This window comes from Electrophorus electricus, chromosome 10 (genome assembly GCF_013358815.1).
Source record: "Electrophorus electricus isolate fEleEle1 chromosome 10, fEleEle1.pri, whole genome shotgun sequence".
Taxonomy (NCBI): domain Eukaryota; kingdom Metazoa; phylum Chordata; class Actinopteri; order Gymnotiformes; family Gymnotidae; genus Electrophorus; species Electrophorus electricus.
In genome coordinates, this window is record NC_049544.1 from 21544342 (window position 1) to 21564712 (window position 20371).

General features: G+C 45.6%; 1 protein-coding gene across 1 annotated transcript in view; it reads right to left on the reverse strand.

The window, feature by feature from the left end:
• LOC113587623 (lysophosphatidylcholine acyltransferase 1) overlaps positions 1–12854 on the reverse strand; it is a 24570-nt gene extending 11716 nt beyond the window's left edge. Inside the window, exons 1-8 of the mRNA XM_035530841.1 lie at positions 12182–12854; positions 5144–5283; positions 4216–4430; positions 2708–2820; positions 2256–2316; positions 1989–2047; positions 1049–1083; positions 296–350 (exon numbers count right to left, since the gene is read on the reverse strand). Coding sequence (XP_035386734.1) covers positions 296–350; positions 1049–1083; positions 1989–2047; positions 2256–2316; positions 2708–2820; positions 4216–4430; positions 5144–5283; positions 12182–12574 — 1071 coding nt within the window. The 5' untranslated portion in view covers positions 12575–12854. The remainder of the gene's footprint in view (positions 1–295; positions 351–1048; positions 1084–1988; positions 2048–2255; positions 2317–2707; positions 2821–4215; positions 4431–5143; positions 5284–12181) is intronic.
• Positions 12855–20371: the final 7517 nt, after the last annotated feature.

A 20371-nucleotide genomic window follows, 5' to 3' on the forward strand; every position in this document is an offset into this window, starting at 1 on the left:
ACGCGCAACAGTGCTCCATCATCCTGCCTAAATATCCAAACGTGGTGTACGAGACACACCACTGAACACACAAAAGGACACAGTTAAAGGTCCGGACAACATCAATTTTAAGCAGAAGTGTTCACACCATTTTAAAAACACCTTGATTTGTCCCAACTTTCCACAGAACATTCCTCAGGGGCACCTGCAATTGGTCTGGATGTTGACAGATTTCCACAATATAGGCACTGCAGAGGGCAAATGTCATAATGAAAACTACCAAACGACGTCTGTCTGGAGAAGGCAGGACACTCACCTCGATCTCAAACTCATTGTGAAGCTGGCAGAGGGTAAGCCACAGGATCTTAAACCTGGCAAAGAGGCAGAGATACAGTTAGGCGAGCTGTCATCTTTAAAAATGAGGACACCTTGTTTATACAGGACACTACCAAAACAGACGCCACATTAACCAAGCCAGCAGTTAGCAATATCGGGGACTTTGGAGTTTTAACATTCGGAAGAATTGACCAAACGGAGAGAAATCAGGCCTTGGTGTTCCTTTGGAGAGGTGGAAAAGAAATTAAATGTTCGCTGAGGCACTTCTTTGTTTCTGGTTAAAGCCTTTTGCCTTTGGCTTTTACCAGCTGGGAACCTACTACCTCAGACAGACCCCGACACGGTGAGAAGGGCTGGTTTAGCGGGCTAGCACAGATGCGCAGCACTGCAGCACTCTCGTGCAAAGCGAGCACTTAAGGCCAGACAAAAAGCAGCAGGCCGAGGCCTGGATTTTTCCTTTTCTTTAGCTCCAGCAGAAATTAAAGGTGCACTTAGTAGCTCATTCCTATGTTTAGCAGGAGCTAAACATTCATTCAGTAGTTTAAACCTGGCCTTGTCAGCGATTAAAGGTGTGCTCAGTAGTTTAAAGTCTGCAGTAGCAGGCGGTAAAAACACATTCAGTAGTTTAGGCCAAGCCTGTGCAGTAAGGGAAGGCGAGTCCAGTGGGTTAAACCTGGGCTTAGCAGAGGTTAAAGGTGCATTCAATAGTTTAGATTCTTATGAAAGTACTCACGCTCCAGGACCTTGCCACGTCCAGGTGATGGTGTCCTAAGGAGGGAGACACAACCACAATTCACACAAACAGGCTCCACCAGTATTTAAGTCACTGAGTTTAATCAATCATCGGTGCCTACACAGCTATTCAGCTAGCCGTGGAGTGACTGCACAGAGATTTTGGTAGTGATGACATGCAGCCTATTAGCGTGCATAGATGAGAGTGTGATATTTTTTTTTGTACATGTCAACCAGCTAAGGGGGCAAAGTTGCGCATGGCCTGGAAAGATTCGGATGGAGGTCATGATTCCCGGGTGTATCCGTAAGCTGCTTTGGTTCTGAACAGCCTAGATGAAAATAAACATTATTCTAAGTGGCGCTCTCCAAATATAACTCACAATGCAAATGAACATGCAAAGCTGGAATCTGTCTGCAGTGGAAAATAGATACTATGCAAAATAAATGTGCAAGTGCAAGTGGTGTGTGTGTGTGTGTGTGTATCCCACAATCTAGTAGTAAGGTCCGCAAACCGTCCATGACTGATTCTGTTCCAACTCCATCACGCCTACTGTAAGTCTATAATGTTATTATAATGGTATAATTATAACATCATAACTATAAATAATTTACCCAGATTACAGTAGATCTCCACCCAGAATACAAAGGCGTTTTTAACAGAATTTGACAACATTAAGAGATTTCCTCTTGTGCATTCAGACAACACTCTGCACTACCAGAAGAATGATGGCTACATGACTAACGTGTTCCTAAGTTCTGCCCTGGAGAGATAAGTTTGTTTAACCGTGTCCTGAGAGCCCCGCTCGCAGTGTGTGTGGAGCCAATCGCTTCTCAGAGTAAGCCATGCGTGACAGTTTGGACGAGCTCGTCTGAGCGGTCTCTGTGGCGAAGCCCCGCACGCTGCAGGTGTCTGTGCGCCTCCTTCACATGCGATTGCTTACCAGTGGGTTGGGGTAGCGGATCACGACGGGCTGTACAGGAACGGCGGGGATAAAGGCGCCTGAATGGGGAGAGAGAGGTAGGTCTCTGATCACTGCAGTGCACGAGACCTGGACTGGCGCATATGCAGACACACACGGATCAGCAGTACCGTACACACGGATTAGCAGGAAGCACAAGTGGGCCAAGAACAGAGCGCGCGCGCGCACACACACACACACACACACACACACACACACACACACACACAGTGCACAACACATACCAACCTGGTTTAAATGTGATCAGACAGGACCGATTGGTACACGTTCCCTCTGGAAAGATCATTATCTGTAAAGGCCAAAGAGTTAGCAACGCCACAGAAACATGCCGTGTGCCTTTCGTATTTGTCATTTGTGCAATCGTATTTTTATACTTTTTCATTGTTACACACACAAACACAAAGCAGTGTTTTCCTGAAATGCTTTCATTAAAAACTTTAAATAGATAAAATATTAACACAACATAGGAAAAAAACTGTAAAAATTAGCTTAAGTATTGCTTAAGCCGCACACGGGAAAACGCTCTTAGAATCAAATCCCAGACGTGTCATTAGGAGAGGCATTCGCTGTACGTAAAGCTAAAAAACCTGCCCGACCCGATACAAGACGTCCAATGAGAAAAGCCCACTAGCCGCGACCTTAAACTGGCGGTGGGCGGGGCTTGGGGGTTTGACTCTAACCTGCGGCCACTTCCCTCCAGAGTGCGCTCTTCGCTTGATCTCCTCCACAGTCTTCCTCCTGGAGTCCTGGTCCGACCTTGACACAAACACGGGTCGGATGTACTTGATCAAGGCTGCGGGACAGGGAGACAGCATGGGACACATCACCGCATGACAAGCAGGACTGGCTGCCAGTAGGTCTTTTTTTTAAACTTTGCGCCTAAAGACACTTTTAATGTCTTTTTTCCCACTGCAACTTGGTACTTGGCAGTTCCAAATCGGAGACCCCACAAGCACAAAACAGCCTGGAGAGTGCCGGCCGGGTTACCGGCCTGCTTCCTCAGACACACCTGAAGCCAGCTCATTCATTTTTCCCCACATCACGGCTCTCTTGGGACCGAACCCTCACGCAGCCTTGCCGCACGCTGCGCCCAGTTGCAGCGCTTTTATCGGGCAGACTTGTGTCAGCACCGTTTGACTTATTTGAAAACAAAAATCGACTTTCTTTCAACATGGCAATCTTGAATCAAAGTGCTGCTCAAGATTCACGATTTGCAAGTGAATCCATCCTAAACTGCGGCCTCGTCACACACACACACAATCAGCGTGTGTGTGGCAGCGAAGCAGCTCGTGTCCTTCGTGGTGAAAGGCAGAGTACAGAAGCTCTCTGTCCTGTTTCACTTCCCCTCGGGAGCTGTTGAGACGCATTACTGAGACAACCGCGTGAACCGACGATCTCGTTCTCTCTCTCCCTCTCTCTCTCCAACGGCCCTCTGGGTCTGGGGAGGTTCACCGTCCCTGACTGTTCACCATCGGCCCCGCCCCAGAACGGCTGGGTGGTGGTGGGGAACGATGACACACACAATGGGCACATAACGAGGGAAGCAGAGTAGAGGGAACACTTCTGGAATCACTAAAGGACGTAACTCTGGAAACCTTGGAAATGCCTTGGAGAGTTTTAAAATAACCGTGTGCGCCTCGCCCCCAAACACTGCTCATCGCACACTCACGCCAGCCGTCACTGGCTCTCAAACCACAGAAAAAAGCAGCCTGACGAGAGCGCCTCACCGGGGCCTTTAACGACGCCCCTGACGGCTCCTGACTGGGTGACCAGTAAATGTTTTTCGACCCTTAAAAACGTCTGGTGCATACACAGCTGTACCAAGAGAGTGGAGGAGTAAATGTGACATGACTGGTGATTAAATGTTCGGGACCAAACTAACAAACAAAAGATTCATATCAACCTTGCGCAATTTGGTACAGATTACTTTCCTAGTAGAAAGGGGAGAAAAGAAGCATTTGAGATGCGTATTTTCGTAGTAGACCACGTGTACCACTGCTGAGGAAGGCACTGGATTTATCATTTCTACGGGCGTGCATGCATGTGTGCGCGCGAGTGCGTGTACATGTGTGACTCCTGAATACACACACGACTGCAGAATGCACACACGTCCTCCCTAAGAGTTGGGTCTGTGTGTGTGTGTGTGTGTGTGTGTGTGTGTGTGTGTACACACACACGTGGTACTCACTTCCCCAGAGCGGGATGTCCTTGCTTTCTGCCTTCATGACGATGGAAGCCATCGTCATGGTGACGGGGATGGCGTCGAAGTATGACGAGTGTGGGCCCAGGGTGAGGATGGGGGCTTGAGCACCCAGCGCCTGCCTCCCCTTCACGCGGATCCAGTGGAAGCCCCCGGCGAACCACATGAGCCGCATGATGGCGCGCAAGAGCACGTCCACCACCCTGCGGGAGCAGGACACGGGACGCGCCATCAAAGCCCCGCCCAGCACAGCACCGAACAAAGTGACACGCCAGGTTCATCAGACAGGACAGGGGTATTACACTGGCCTAAAACCAGCCCTGGATTTGAGAGCCACCGGTGCTTAATCCAACACTGTCGTCACACCTGATGCCTAAACAAAGAGGAAGTTGACAGTGTGTGATATGTGGACTGTGGAGATGATCGAATGCCTCAGAGGTGATCAAACCCAGGGTGAGGTTGGCTTGGCGATCCAGAGTTGACTGCCTCTGACGTACAGGGCGGTTCTAAGAGCAGATCTGGAGAAAAGGGGTCATTAACATACCACACGTGCTCATTAACATACGCCTTGTGTGTCGGTAAAGCCCATGTTCTTACTTTGGAAAAGAGAGGCATGTGATCATGGTTATGATGAAGGCCTTAGATGCAGTACAGCTTGGGTGCATATTTGTGTGTGTGTGTGTGTGTGTGTGTGTGTGTCCATGTCCGTCTGAGGGCCGGCTGGAGGATCAAGGAAGAGGAGAGGAGAGAGGAGGGATGGAGAGGAGGAGAGGAGCGGAGAGGGGTGGAGAGGGGAGGAACAGGTGTCCTGGCAGCAGTAGATTCCTCCGTGCATCCAGGCTGGGGCCGTTGGACGGGAAGCCGGATGGAAGAGTCGGTTAGTTGAAGGTTAACAGGTGTAGTGGCCCCACCCCACCTCCTCCATAAGCACTGCGCCTCCACGGCTGTCTCGGAGCGCCCCACGGAGGCGACGAAGGCAAAGGGCCACGCCAGCAGCATCATGAAGGCCGCCACGCACAGCCGCACGGGAAAGACGGTCAGGGTCATCACCGCAATCTGCAGACACACACACACACACACACACACACAGACAGGAAATGAGCCACCAATCCCAGCACGGCAGACCCGGGAGCTGGCCAGTAGGTAAGAGGGGGCAGGGCCGTGAGCCACCAATCCCCGAGAGGTGACCCGGTGGCACGAGCCTCAACCCTGCGACCGTGACTCGTTAATCACGCATGGTCCAGATGTGACTAAAACCTAACGGTCAACAAAGGTCTACAGGGAGACACCGTAGAGGCCTCACAATGAAAGGGTTAACAGAAACCCAGACCCAGGCGGCGTGAGGAGCTCCGGTGCTCTGCTGGTGTCTAGTATAGCCACTACAGCCAATCAGCCAGCTGTTTACTTAAGCTATTTATCTACCAACTACCATTAAGTGCACCGTGGTTATCTCAAGTCAATATTTACCTTACTACTATCGTCACCCGGACACAGTCATGAGCTGATAGCGCTGAAAGCAGCGGGTTGAGAGACTCGTGTTTGCCTTGACGGTTTCTGCTGTCGAAAGCCAGCTGATGGCAGAGGTGTGCGGAACAGTGGGACAACACAGGACCGAGCACGATTAAAACCCAGAATAAAAAGGTCCCCGCCAGGCTTTAGGACTGAATGTAGGCAAAACATGACAGAGCTTATAATTATATGCTGCAAATAAAATAACCGGCTAGCAGTATACCACCATTCTGGTAAACCCCTCGGAGGAACACTGGTAGACTGGCCATCATTACTCTGAACAAACTTCATTCTTGGATCAGGTGAAAGCTGAGAGCCATCAACATGCCTGTGGAACACTCACGAGGAGCATCGGAGAACAGGCAGGACGATACGGACTTCCCAGACGTCCCACACTGTAACCAGTGCTGATGAGTGCTTTACTGTGGAGCCCTAGCAGAGTCGCGCAGGACCAGTCTGGCCTGTTGGCTGCAGTCTGAAAACAGTGGTTTGGGCTCAGTGGCTGCACCCCCAGACAAACGCGGCCGCGCAGCTTCTGCGGCGAAATGCTGCAGAGGTGAGCAGAATTCTTTGGAATGAATAAACAGGTAAATAACCTGGGACGTTATTCCATCCTGTACTCAGCTGGGACGCACTGAGCATACAGTCCACTGTTGAGAGAGAGTTTAAGTCACGAGCAGGTGTTTGCCAAGAGTTTGTGTGTTCAGGTGTGTGAGGTGGCGTGCCAAACGAGCGTGCTCAGGTATGCGAGGTGGTGCGCAGTACAATTACCCACATCGACCTTCTAATAATAGAAGACTAACACAAAGAGGTTTTGCCAAGTGTAAACCAGGTACAGAGCACCAATATCTTTTGCAGGTCAGTATTACATAAATATAGCAACAACTGCAGATAAATAATAGTGGTTTTAGTATAGGTTGTCAGTGCAGCATTTTTTGTGTTTCAGAGTCCGTTCAGAACCGAGGCGAGAAGAGATAGCAGGAATTCGTTAGAATGAGACCAAGTAACAAGGTGGACCCTTTCAGATCTAATCGGTGACGTTTCCAGATGCCCAGGCCAGACGTCATCGATCACTGGCATGCTTCTGTGTCACATAGTCGCTTGTGCACCAATGAGGAGCAGCGGAGGGTGGGCCCAGCTCCAAGTGTCACCTCTCTGCCAGCCGTGCTACCTACCCCTCACCCCACCTTACTGCCATTTCAGATGCTGGAACGAAGCAGACAGACAGAGGTCAACCCTGACAAGCTCTGGTGCAGGTCTCTCGCTGCTGTGAGCTGGGTCGTTTGTGATGGCCACGGGGTCAACCCAAACGGACCGTGCGCAATCCGTCTTCTGCAACAGCTGTGCAGCCTAACGTATTTTCCAGAAAGGCTGCAACTGATGACTGCTCTGATTGATGAATAATCCATCGATTGCTGGGGTGAATAATCGACTATTCGGATGGACCGTGCAATTACTCGATGGTTCTTATTTGGCTGCCAGCTTTTAAATACAGATTGAGGTTTTTAGGAATGCATGTGCTAACTAACAAAGACGACAAAAGATAAAACACTTCGTTAAAAAAAAAGTCTTTTAATGAATTTTCCTGCCGATACAAAAGGAAGAAGAATATGCATTTTGATTTTTAAATATAAAACCAAGCATTAAGTAGCAGCAATAAAATAAAAGCTAACGGATGCGGATTTATCAGACAAGTCAAAGCATCCATCTCACGCCAAAGAAGTAAACAGGCCGAGGCAGGAAAGAATGAGGGCCGACAGCATTTGATGAGACATTTGTAATGGAAAGAGCAACGTCACTTCAACCCTCCAATTAATTCAAAAGTCAACGTTCAAGCCGTGTATTTGTTCTTGATTATGGAATCCCATGTAGATGTTGAAATGCATAACAAAAAGGATTAGAAACAAAAATGTTGCCCCTCTGCAAGTCCAGCTGCGTGATAAATGGGAATACCAGTTAATGCAGCTATTGCTTTTTTTTCCCTCCCCGAAAGTCAAGTTGGAACAAGATGAAACCAACCTAGAAATTGTTTAAATTCTTTCGAATGCAACCCACACTGGGCACGCACACAGAGGACTTGCAGGATTCGTCACGACTTAGAAAACATCAGGTTCTCTGGTGTTCTCTAAACTTGTGCACTTGGCGCCGATGCCTTCTCGAACCGATAGCATCGCTATGACAACGATGCAGTGTTTAAGATTGTAAGTTTGAGGTACATTAAAACACTAACATTCAGGCAGAGTTTCAGTACAGAAACAGAATGTTTGGGATTAAACTATATGGAAGACTGTACTCACACCGCTACGTTAGGAATTATTACCGTTCCCATGGGAATACTGTAAAGTTTGTGCTCATTCCCAGAACATTTTCCATCCATACCCATGAATTAAGTTACTTCAGACATCCTTGGTGTTACCGATTTGCCCATCCATGTGCTACTATGTTCAACGACTAACAATTCACTTATCAAGAAAAAACGGATTTCAAAACAGAAAATGTTACAACTCATAACAAAGTAACAGCTGGCTTCAAAAATAACCATGCTCTAGCTAACTAATTAACTAATTTATGGAGATGAGCCTCCTCTGTAGACGCTCCAGCGTAACTGACGTGCTCCCACACCAGGCAGGGCAGCTCCGCAAATGCAGCGAGTTAAGAGGCAAGTGCTCGAGCACTCTGGACATTTCTGGCCGTCACGGTGTTCTTCACTTCACTGCAGTAAGCGGGAGGCCTAAATCGTACATGTCAGAGGATTCCAATTCAGCATGAAGAAGAGAAAAAAAAAGGGCCAGAAACCCTTGATGTCATCAACTAATCGACAATTAGTTTAGTTGATTGCATCGATAATCCTTTGCCTGTTCCTAGAATAAATTATTACATTTTTTGAAAACTCTCCACAAGACTGTTTTTAAAGTAAAATGATTCAATTGGAGAGAACAGTTTACAAAATTTTAGGAGCTTTTAAAAACATCCCTGAGGGAATGCCTTTGAGCATTTGAAACATCCCTACCCAGCACTAATGGCTCTATAGGGGAAAGAGTCTACGTTCTTTTTTAATGGCCCTTATTGTTCTTAATAGGACAGCGATCTGGAACTGCTTAGAAACAAAGAAATAAAGACAGAATCAAGCGAGCCTAAGAATGGTGGAGCCATTCATGTTAATCGGTGCTCAACCTCATACAAGAGGCGGGTAACATCTGGGGGAAGGGGCGGAAGGGGGGGTTGTGGGGGGATCCAAAACAACATTACATGGTGCTACCGTCCACCAGTGTTGCACAGATAATTAGATCCCTCTGAAATCCATTATTTCTGTTCATTCAACACATTTAATAGCTTAATTCATTAAATCTGAATTAACACACTGCCTACTGGAGAAACCAGGTGTTGCATCTACCATGTAAAGTTTTGAAAAAGTGATGGACAACAACAAAAAAAAACCCAAAAAAAAACAAAATTCCTTTTACAGGAATAAACGACCATATGAGTTTTTCACAAAAACATTCCATCATCTGGCCACAACTATTTAAAATCACAGTGCTCTGAAAATTGTTAACATCTAGCAGCAACATCTGGCCCAGCAGTGATTCCCACAGAACTTGAGGGGTTGCTTGAGAGGTTGTCCCGTCTACAAAGCACAGAAGACATTCTACATCTCCGAGGACGTGCTTAAAATGAAAAATTCCTGGGATCACATGTGAACATCTGAGACATCACTGTTTACACCTCATGCATCTCCAAGGTGTCCAGACTGCATTACTATCACGTTAGAGACGTATCAGGACTCACTAGCATTTACACTACAAACATATGTAGTCAAATGTGTCCCTGATCATCTTGGCATGCGGTTTGAGTGATCAAATCACAATGGTGGTCGTTTACTCCTGTATTTAGTGCTGTCCCACTGTGATCTGATCATCCAAGATTCCCTTTAACCCCCCCTGCCCCCCACCTGCCCCTGCTGCCCCAGCTGGGGCTCTCCCACAGCAGCAGGTTGCCTGCTGCTCTCCTCCCCTCCTCCATTAGCCAACATTATTGTTCCCTTTTCCACACCCTCTATCTCCATTAGCTAATATTACTGCTCTCTCTTCCAAATCCTCTTTCTCCATTAGCCAACATTGCTATAATGCTTCCTCTCATGTTTTGATTCAGTGTTCCGCAGGGCGAGGCATTTGCGTACGGCTGCATTGCCTGTGTGTGAGGTCAAGGAGGGGCTAAGCGAAACAGTGTGCTGTGTGGAGCTCTACGATGAAACAAAATGTACCCATCTCAAGCTGTACATAAATAGTAGAAAATCAATATGCAGTGATCAGTGCTGATTTTGTGTCGGTCCAAAGAAAAATCAAAGTATGTGAAACTGCCTACTTTTGGCCTGGTATAGAACATGCGTTCATTTACCATATCCTAATGTCTGGTTCACAAGTAAATATGAGATTCTGGCAGATCCATTTGTGTTACCTCACATTGATTTTTACCAAAGAGTGTGAAAGTATGGGATGTTTGCTGAGAGAGTTCCAGAAGAAGCGTCTGGAGTCTGTGCTCTACAGTGGAGCACAATGCAATGGAAGAACACCGGATAGGAAAGAAAAGCACAACTCACAGGAATGACTACCAAACTCCAAACTCTTTAATTTATTAAATATCCATACTGTGTAAATAAGTCATAGGTACTTCCACATTACGTCATGTAGACATCTGAGCCCTTTTGCATTGTTCCAGTCAAAGGAATTAGGGTATAAAAGGCATAGAACTGCACAAGGCAACCATTCCTGGAAAACTGACACTGTGCTTTGTCTCGGCCTGCTACCACACACTCAGTGTTTCCAGGAACGTGGCAGAGATGTGAGCGAAAACCCAAAATGTGAGCTCTTGATATGAACATCTCTGCGATAACTGACACTTGCGTGTTACATGGTGACCTGCGTGACTATACAGGACAATTCAGAAAGCAACGCTCAAAAGATGCCAGTTTTGTCGTCATCCTACAGCTACAGCAGTGCTTAGCTAGTCTGTGTCCCAATTTTATATTTAAGTCGCTAATGTGTTACCCTCTTCACTACGGGTGGGTGTGTATCAGACGTAATGACAAGTCGGATCATAAAGTCAACGAACGCCAAACTAAATCATCTCAGAACTTCAGTCCAGCGCAGGGTTCCGTGTCCGACCTGAACATTTTGTGTTATTGTTTTTGCATGCACCGTTGAACTCAAATATTTCTTATCGTACGTCCTTGAGTGAATATGGACAGATCAGAAGAGCGGCGGCTTGTCAGTCAGTATCCCTGTAGTCAAAGTGATCAGCTCCACATCTCCGACTCTTCTACCCTCTGAAAGAAACCTTATTTGCACACTTGCTTTCCAAAGGCACTTACAATAAGAGCAGCAGCTAGCATATTCCCACTCGCTGAACAAGCAAACGAGTTCCGCTGTGAAGTTGTCGTAATTAATGGCACCCCGGTTACCTACATTAATCACGCTTACTGCCCGTTTCAAACAGCTACACGGTAAACCTAGCTACTATCCTGCGAATAAAACATTACCGGAGTCTAGTGTCCTCCGACGGCATACGTCTGACCCAGATAAATACCGTCAGTGACATTTTAATCTGGGTAATCAGAATCAAAGAAGCGTTAAACTGCTGCGATACCATAAAACTAGACAAGGTCTCCAAGCTAACCGTCGCTAACTAGCTTAGCTTATCTTAACAGACAAGCACACAGAAATAACTACTCCCAGCCTCCTGAACCATATACGAGGGCTAAATCTAGATATACAGAAAGATTAATTGAATAAATAATACATCCCCAGCCAATTAACGATCTGTTTATGTTTAGTAGAGCTCAGTTTTGGTTTCGCTATCCCTCAAGGGAGTTCCTGGTGAGGTTATATCGCCCGTTAGCTACATGAAAGGCCGTAGTCAAAGCAAGCGTGGTGTGGACAAACATCCAGCCATATTTCTGACTTTATGTTTCCACGTTTCTGATTTGATAAAGAGAGGCAAGCAGCTATTCAAAGTACGCTGAGGTTCAGTAAGCATCGACTGTCCAAATTCCGCTGCCGCTGGGATCCGAAGATACACTCGTATGGCAGTTAAACACACACGAACTCAAAGCCTGGACAGGTTGAATCTACCTTTAACAGGCGAGAAACATGTAGCAGAAGTAGGACTGCATGCACTTACCAGCCAAACAAATTAAGTAGCCTCGGATAGCTCTCCAACCAAAACAATCATGTGCTGCATGCACATCTGAGCTCACAGGTTAGCGCAGCTCATACTCACGAAGGATGCGAATACTAATTATCATATTATGTTATATTATATAGATTTATAATAGCGGGGCACATACCGATTAAAGATGCCACCGTTAGGTGGCAGCATCGCACGCTGCCCAGTTTATCTTGTCAAGTTGCAGAAGCGCCGCTATTGCTTGTCAAAACGCCTGGCTTACCTTGAGTTTCTGAAACGGAGTAAACCTCAAGTCGTGCACGAAGGGGTTTCTAAAAGGGAGAGCCAGCTCCTTTCTCCCATCTTCCTCCGTCGGGCATCCTCTGCTGTTAGGCAACCTCATCCTCGACAGCGCTAAGGGGATGAACTGCAGCTCGACTCCAGGGGAAACGACCGCTTCTTCTCGCACTTTAGACGCGATTATCTTACGGTCCTTGCTGGAGAGGAGGGCTCCGGGATTAAGCGGGTCATGTGCTTGACCGATAGCTGGCTGGCTCCTTGTGCGCAACAGGAGTCCCGCTGGAAATCGCAGGCAGACGCGCTCCGGATTTCGCCAGGCTCGAAGTGACCGAAGAGCGCATGCGCGTTCCGGGCTCAACGCGACTGAAGAGCGCATGCGCGTTCCGGGGTAACGCTGACGTCATCGCCAAGGCGAGCTGGCCGATAAGAGCCCGCGTGCCGGTGCTTTCTTAGTCGTGTGGGTTTACCGTTTACATTTACGGCATTTAGCAGACGCGCTTATCCAGAGCGGCGTACAAAAGTGCTTTGTCATTTACTCATAAACTCTGAGTTTACCACTGGATTGATGATCAACGCATGTGGTCGATCTTTATAAAAAAATGCATACGAATGCAGTCTACTTAACATTTTTTTCTTACAATACTAACCTACATGCTTTTGTATTGCATCATCACCTTATGGCAGCATACACGTTTATTATTATTATTATTATTATTATTATTATTATTATTATTATTATTATTTATTTGTGTTGCTAGTAGTTGTTGTAGTGTTGGCAAAATACAGTATAACTATGTTCAGTAGTTTGATAATGTATTAATTGTGCATATTCTCACGTAGATGACATTTCCTGCAAGTGTAAAATAGGAAGATAAGTTTTTTATTTTCCTGTCAGCATCTTAACTACCTGTTTTCACTACCTGTTTTTTCCCCTCTTTGGTGACCATTTTCTGAAAACACTAACCCAAGAGACACTGTCCCATCTTAAAATATATTTGCATTAGCGCAGGTCAGCAACCCAAATTTTAAGACCCATTTTGTCTTGTTTTAACAAAATCACACCTCCTTCATAGCAGCAATTTACAGGCTAAAAGACAAAAAATACATTTTTGTAGATTGTAGAATGTAGCAATTTATTTTTAGGATTTTGTTTTTATTATCGAAATTAACATAGGGCATTTTTATTTGTGAAATATAAAACGTTCTTTTACATATTCTGAATTAGTGAATGGCCTTCCGTGATCTCTTGAGATTCCACAAAGCTGTCGTAAACGGGACTATCGGATTACATCTACTGTGAAAATGCTGACTTACTTCGAGCTGCGATTTAAGATTCAGCTCAGTTTTTCGTTGATTAAACAGGACATTAAACGGATTAAACAGGAAACCAGTTATAAATATATAAATGCGAAAAGGCTCTGCAGTCAGTCGTCTCTAAATTCTGTGCGTTCGTCCTGACTCTTCTTTTTAGCGAGCTATGCCGGACTGTTTTATTCACTGGCGTGGGAATCAGCGCACAGCTCATCAACACTCTATTGGTGTTGGAATGCTCCGATTGTTTCATTTTGACCTAAAATTGGTCAAATACTGCTGTGGAAGCACAAGGTGTTCCTCCTCTCACGCTAACATGGACACTGATACAAAATTACACACAGATGGAGAGAGATGGTGAAATAGATAAGAAATAACACAGTGCGTGTAGATTAGGGGCCAGGTTCATGGAAATTGCTATTTTGGTTCTGAACCATGATTTAGAGTAGTGTTAATCTGAGCCAATCAAGGCATGCAGTGTGTGGTAAGTTTATTGTTTGAGTATAGCTGTGGCTGAGAGACTGGGGGAAGTCTTACCCGAGGAGTGCATTACGGGTATACGCACTTTACTGATCCCCAAATGTATATTTGGGTGCAGCAGAAGCAAACATTTAACAAGCATAACGCATGATAAACATGTTTCATGTCACGCTATATTAAAATAAATGTATAATTATGCATAATAAATTACACATGCACGCAGTGCAAATGTCACCAGTGCAATGTAATTCTCTGAAAGGTTTATGTGAGAAAAAAACACTTTCAAGATTCAAGATGTAGACTCAGAGGAAAAAAGAAGTTGCACCATCTGCAAACAAATGTGTTGGAAAACGTCCCCTGAGCTCCTTACTTTAGCATTCCAGGAGAAACATGGCAGGGACCGAAACATCACCCCTGGGGCACACCGTTACTGAGGTTCTGAGCAGCAGATAGAGGCCGCTCTTGCAGACGTCCTCGTGAGCTTCACCGTAGTGTTGTAATGTTGGTGAAAATATATCAGAGGTACTAGTACCTGTGCCATATGGTGTGAGAAAGCGGTGGTTTAGTGTGTGGTTGGCAGCCAACATGCCACCCAGGGTGATGACTGAGGAGTTCAGTCTGAGTTCGCAGAATTATCTCAGAAAATGTGGAATTCTCCAAATGATAAAGATAACTGTTTCTCTCATAGTGTGGAGAGGCCCCCTGACTACCAGGAAGCTATCTTAGCTAGGCCTTAACTAACATGACTAAAATGCCTAATTGAAAGAATACACACACACACACACACACACACACACACACACACACACATATACAGACTGACTACCAGATGTCAGGTGTGACTGATGGCACCCTGACTGAGGTACCAGGCATCTCCTGCTGTCACTCACCTGTACAGTATTGTGTTCACCTTTGTACACTCACTGTTGTACGTACCTACAGGAGCACAGGCGTAATTTTCGCCAGGCACACTGGGGACATGTCCCCGCCACTTTCTGAAATGGCAGATTTTGTCTCCATCACTTTTTGAAAGTAGTCTGAAAATAGTTTATATATAGTTTATGTATATATAACAGCTTGCTGCAGATAGCTGTCCAACACCTGTCTAAGCAGAAAGCAGCACTCGGGTTATGCGGAGAAGTCAGCCCACGCCTCTGACACGTGACCAACTGCTGTCGGTGCACGTGAGCTCAGTTCCAGTGAAGCAAATGAATTTTTAAAAAATCAAAATAATTAGAAAACAGTGATACTACAAATATATTTCAAACCATATTGCTGATAATTCTGGTATTGTTCAACGTCAGTGTGCTTGACAAACGCGGCGGTAAAACACGCATGCCCAGTAATTAGGTTTCTTAAAGGGATCGCACCTTGGAGGGGCAAATGGATGCAACAGCGGGTCCATGTTCCTCTCTCTGCTAAGTGACACCCATGGAGAGTGACCGGAGCACTACAGTCAGCAGCTTCAGCCAGTCATCGCAGGCGGACTGTGTTTAAACTCAGTCTTAGCTGCAGGCTACCACGTCGTCGGCTGGGCAGAGGCGGCCCGAGGGGCCTGTTATGGGCTCCAGGCTGGTATCGCTGTCCTTAACGGAGGCAGTGGGAGTCGAGCGCTTCGTGGATGTTATTTTTGGACAGAGAGGGAGAGTTGGGGATGTTCTTCAGGGATCACGGCCCCCGCCGTCTTCGCGTAGTGCTGATCTCATCAGATGCTCTGCAAGTTAAATCACTGTGTAAGTGTGTGTGGATATATATATATTATATATATATATATATATATATATATATATATATATATATATATATATATATATGTGTGTGTGTGTGTGTGTGTGTGTGTGTGTGTGTGTGTGTGTGTGTGTGTGTGTGTGTGTGTGTGGGCGGAGGGGGAGTGGCGTGTTCGAACTCATAAAAGTTCGAGTTTGGAAGTGAAATAGTACACGCGTACCGGAGAGCATTAGGAATAGGATTCCAGCCAGGAAAAGAACTGGATGGGCGATATGAATAAATACAAATGAAATAAATTAATAAAGTAGGGGGTTAGTCAAACGAAGAAGAGTTTAGTCGAATAAAGTAGGGGCTATTCAAATAAAGTTGGGATTCATCGAATAAAGTAATGGGCTATTCAAATACAGTAGGGATTAGTCGAATTAAGTAATGGGTTAGTCATACAAAATTAGGGGTTAGTCAAATAAAGAAATGGTTAGTCGAATTCATAGTGGGGCCGACTGTGTTTTACAAGTGCCAGGAAGTAGTAATTATCACCCACCGGATGCTAAATATTGATCATATAGGCCATTATTTATTACTCTACATCGCACAGTGCAAATAACTGTCTAGTGGGGAAAAATGTTCATTTACCTTTAATTAGGTAAACACATACTGCCTAATTAAGATCAGATTCAATACCGTCAAATTCGATTCATCGGACGGTGTCACAGCGACCGATAAATGGGACGCGAGCTGTATGAAACTGCCGTAATTGAAAGATGTTCTCGTTTGCATGTGCTATGCCGCCATCTCGTGGTTAATATGTATACACCTTAGACGGGGAAAATACTGTTGCCCCCTAGCGGTGTTTCAGGAAACTGCCGGCTGTTGAGGCATAGGCCTGTTTTCTAAGAAGCCAGTGCTGACATCACATGGTACTTGCTAGCAGTGATGAACAATAGATCACTGTTCAAGTGCTAATGTCATTATTATATCATATATGATATAATAATGTCAGTATTACATGTATATTTCATATATATGCACTTTTCTTTTGGATCAGTAAAGTGTTATATGTAATCCAGATGCTTCACAATTCATACTGAACTGAATTTGTATCTTCATTTCATGCTCCATACAGCAGATGCACTGGAATGTTTACTTTTTCTGCTGCACCTAGAACAGCAACAACATGATAATAATAAACACAAATACCAGAGCTTAGGGGCTGCAGTGTGTTTAGACATTAGATGTTAGAACAGAACCAACTCACCTTAGGTTTGGGCGGTCTGGATCCGGAAGCTCCAGCGTTGTCATGGCAGTGGCCGCGATAAACGTGGTCCATTCGGATCAGTTTCACGTACTCTTTTGTGCAGTAGGAAGTAGCTAGTGTCATTTGCCCAGCTGCAAGTTAAAAATGTACATGAAATGTACATTTCAGTTTTACATTTCAGTTTTAAGCCTTTAAGATTTTACCTGTAACTGAATGTATTTACGATGAAAGACCACTTGCGTGTTTCTCCAGGTGGATTTTAGTGATTCACTTTCAGTAAGACTTGGACTGGTTTGCAGTTAGCCATACCTCCCACTTTCACACTTTACCATTTAATTTTAATTTTAAATGACCTAAAAAAGTGCAGTATGCCACCTAACACACTTTACTTCCTGCATTGACAGGTGCTCGTTATACTAAGCCTGAAGGTAACCCCGTGCTTGAGTAGGCTTTTTTGAGTGAATTCTTTCTTACTCATACTAAAGTTATTTTGGGTAGGCTGCTTTATGTTCTGAGTCTTTGTTCTGTTTAAGTAACAATACCTTTACCTCTCCAATTCACAGTTGCACTTTAATAGTCTAATAGTCTTGTAGTCTAATAGTGCTGTTCAGAACTTGATCTGTGAGTTAGAGTGAGGTCGTCGTCATAGTACCACCCCACCAGCTCTACTGTCTTGCTCCTCTGGGTGCTTTCGACATTGCTGATTGGATGGACTGCTGCACTAGCTCACAGGGACATGTCCTCATACACTCAGGGGTCCCTGTGTCCAGGGAACCAGCAGCCAGAACTGCACTCAGACCATTTGAAGGCCCGGACCCTTGAGTCCGACCAATACACCGGCATCGGTACCCCTGCGGTTCAGACCCTCGAGGGTGAAGGGTCGGAGGAGCGGCATGTCACCGTTCCCTCTCCACAGAAGCGCCTCTGGAGAGGCCCTGGAGTTTTCGTTACGTGAAACGGGTTTCTCTAATTGGTTACAGCTCATGGGTTTTCTGTACACGTGTTTCTCTCGGTGCTATGGGACTTTTCCATATAAACATACAACCGCTTCAACCAGAGTTCAGGCAGGCACTGGACTGGCTGTAAGCTCGCATGATGTCTGCAAATTGGATTTCTCTCCTTTTGATAATCTGCCAATACATCTCATGAGGAAAGTGCATGAGTGCATGAGGTGAATGATTGAATGAATGAATGAATGAATGAAGTAATTAAATAATTAATTGATTGAATGAATTAATCATTGATGATTCTGATGAATATTCAGGCGAGGTGTTTGGTAATAATTCTGGTGAAGCTGCTATGGCAGACCCGATGGATGACAGATTTTGTTGGGACATTCTAAAACCCATAGTAGGACTGTTTAATCCTGTCTGTCAGGTTTTCGCAACTTTCACAGGACTACTAGACTGTTCTAGCAAGTTAATCTGGTTATGGCAGAGAGGCCTGTGAGATTCCGACCAGCCACTAACTGGAGTCCTGTTCTGCATTTGGAAACTGGTCTTAGGAACACTCCTCATACTGACAGTCTTGACTAATGTCCTATGTCTGGATTTCAGTGCCTTAATCCTTCGAGCGCTGCACATACTTCCAACATAATGAATGTCAGGGCCTTCTAGGATTCCTCAGGCTCTGTCGGTGTGAAGATAAAGGGTACGAGCACTGGCCGTCGTGTCAAGTCTGCAGGTTTTCATCTCGGCTGACTAACGATAATGCGCCTCCTCGAAATGAGGACATCAGATACGTCGTGCCGTTTCTTCTCTCTGTTTACAGAGCACTGAAGTCACTGCATGCGCACAGCCTGCGAAAATGTCTCCCACGCATCTCCTGCAGGTCACCTGTTAGGCCAAGCAGAGCAAGAGGCTCAGAACACAGAGGCCATGGGTTGGGGTCTCAGGTCATGGGTCATAGGTTCAGTTCCCAGGTAACGGTTCATGGGTTCCGTTCCCAGGGTGCGGACGTGCCATCATGCCGATAGATATGCAAGTCACTCTGGATAAAAGTGCCGTAAAAATAAGTGAACTACGTTTTCTCCCTTTAACTGCGAACTGAAGCATGTGGTCTTGCTAAAGTCGCTTACTGAGGTGTAAAATGCGGCGGTGTATTGAGTTATAATATCACGCGTCCTTTCATACAAGCCCGTCTCATTTTCCAAGTCCTCTGCATCCATGTTGTTGGATGCAGGACTTGTAATTGCAAGTGTCAAAATGCGAGTCACCTGCTGCCGAGTGTCCCTTGACTTCGCCTGGAGTTTCCGCGGAGACGCCCAGGATCAGGTTGTGACATTTGCATATGGTGTGCATCAATGTGGCAAGCGGGGTGGGTGTGGGAGGTGGGGGGTCTCTCTACTCAGCAGGTCTGGGATTAAAACGGAAGAAATGCAATTTAAAGACATGAGGTAAACAATCACCTAACACTTGTTTCTGTCGCAGACACAATTTCCTGGGCCTTGTCCAATTTCGTCATAGCCCAGGGGCCGGCGCGTTTTAACACGTGGTTCTACACCACTGATTAGAATTGTAATTCAGGTGTAAAATCAATCCGTATGACATTTCAGAGAATGAAACATCGAGGGTTTCACACACCATAGCAAACCCCGTTTCCCTACAGAGGAAAATGACAAGGTATTTTCTGCAAGGACAGCATCAAACACATCGTCTCCTACCAACATACAGGACAGCATTTACTACTTTTGCATGTAAAACAATAGATAATGCATATGATCTCAGAAACACTGCATTTATCTCTAGTATCTGGCGTCTTTACCAATGTACGTTTCATCACACATTAATGTCACTCGTGAATGAAGAGTAAATTGGTTCAGGCTCTGGTGACCTACATGACAGGTCACCTTCAAATCCTCCGCGCACTCTGTGGGACAGTTTAGATCAATCTAGAAATAATGCCAGCAATAATAATAATAATTTAAAAAAGAAAACAAAAAGAATGAAAGAGACGCCTTAACTGTCCGGGCAGCCGCGACGTGATGCGCAGTTGTGCATCTGGGTTGGTTGAAGGCGGCGACCACATCTGATCGATCTCATGGAGCTGAAAGGCAGGAAGATCCAATTACAAAGACAGACAAGCATTACCTTCAGGAAGCGCGCCCTTTTAGACCATCACAGTGCATCTGCGTTTAGCTCTGCGAAGCGCGAATTGAATTACTTTCTTATGAGGCACTCTGCAGAATAAACTTCAGTCTTCGTATCAGAGTCCACATAAGTTCACATGTGCGACGTTTTTTTTTTTTTTTTAACTTTCATTCCGTAGTCTGATAAAAGTCTTTCATATGAAAGTCACATGAAGGAGATTACCTTCGCAGGTGCCGACGACGTCTGCCCGCACGGCCCCCTCCACCGGCGGTGACAGGAAGCGGCTGGTCCACCAGTCACAGGCAGGTCC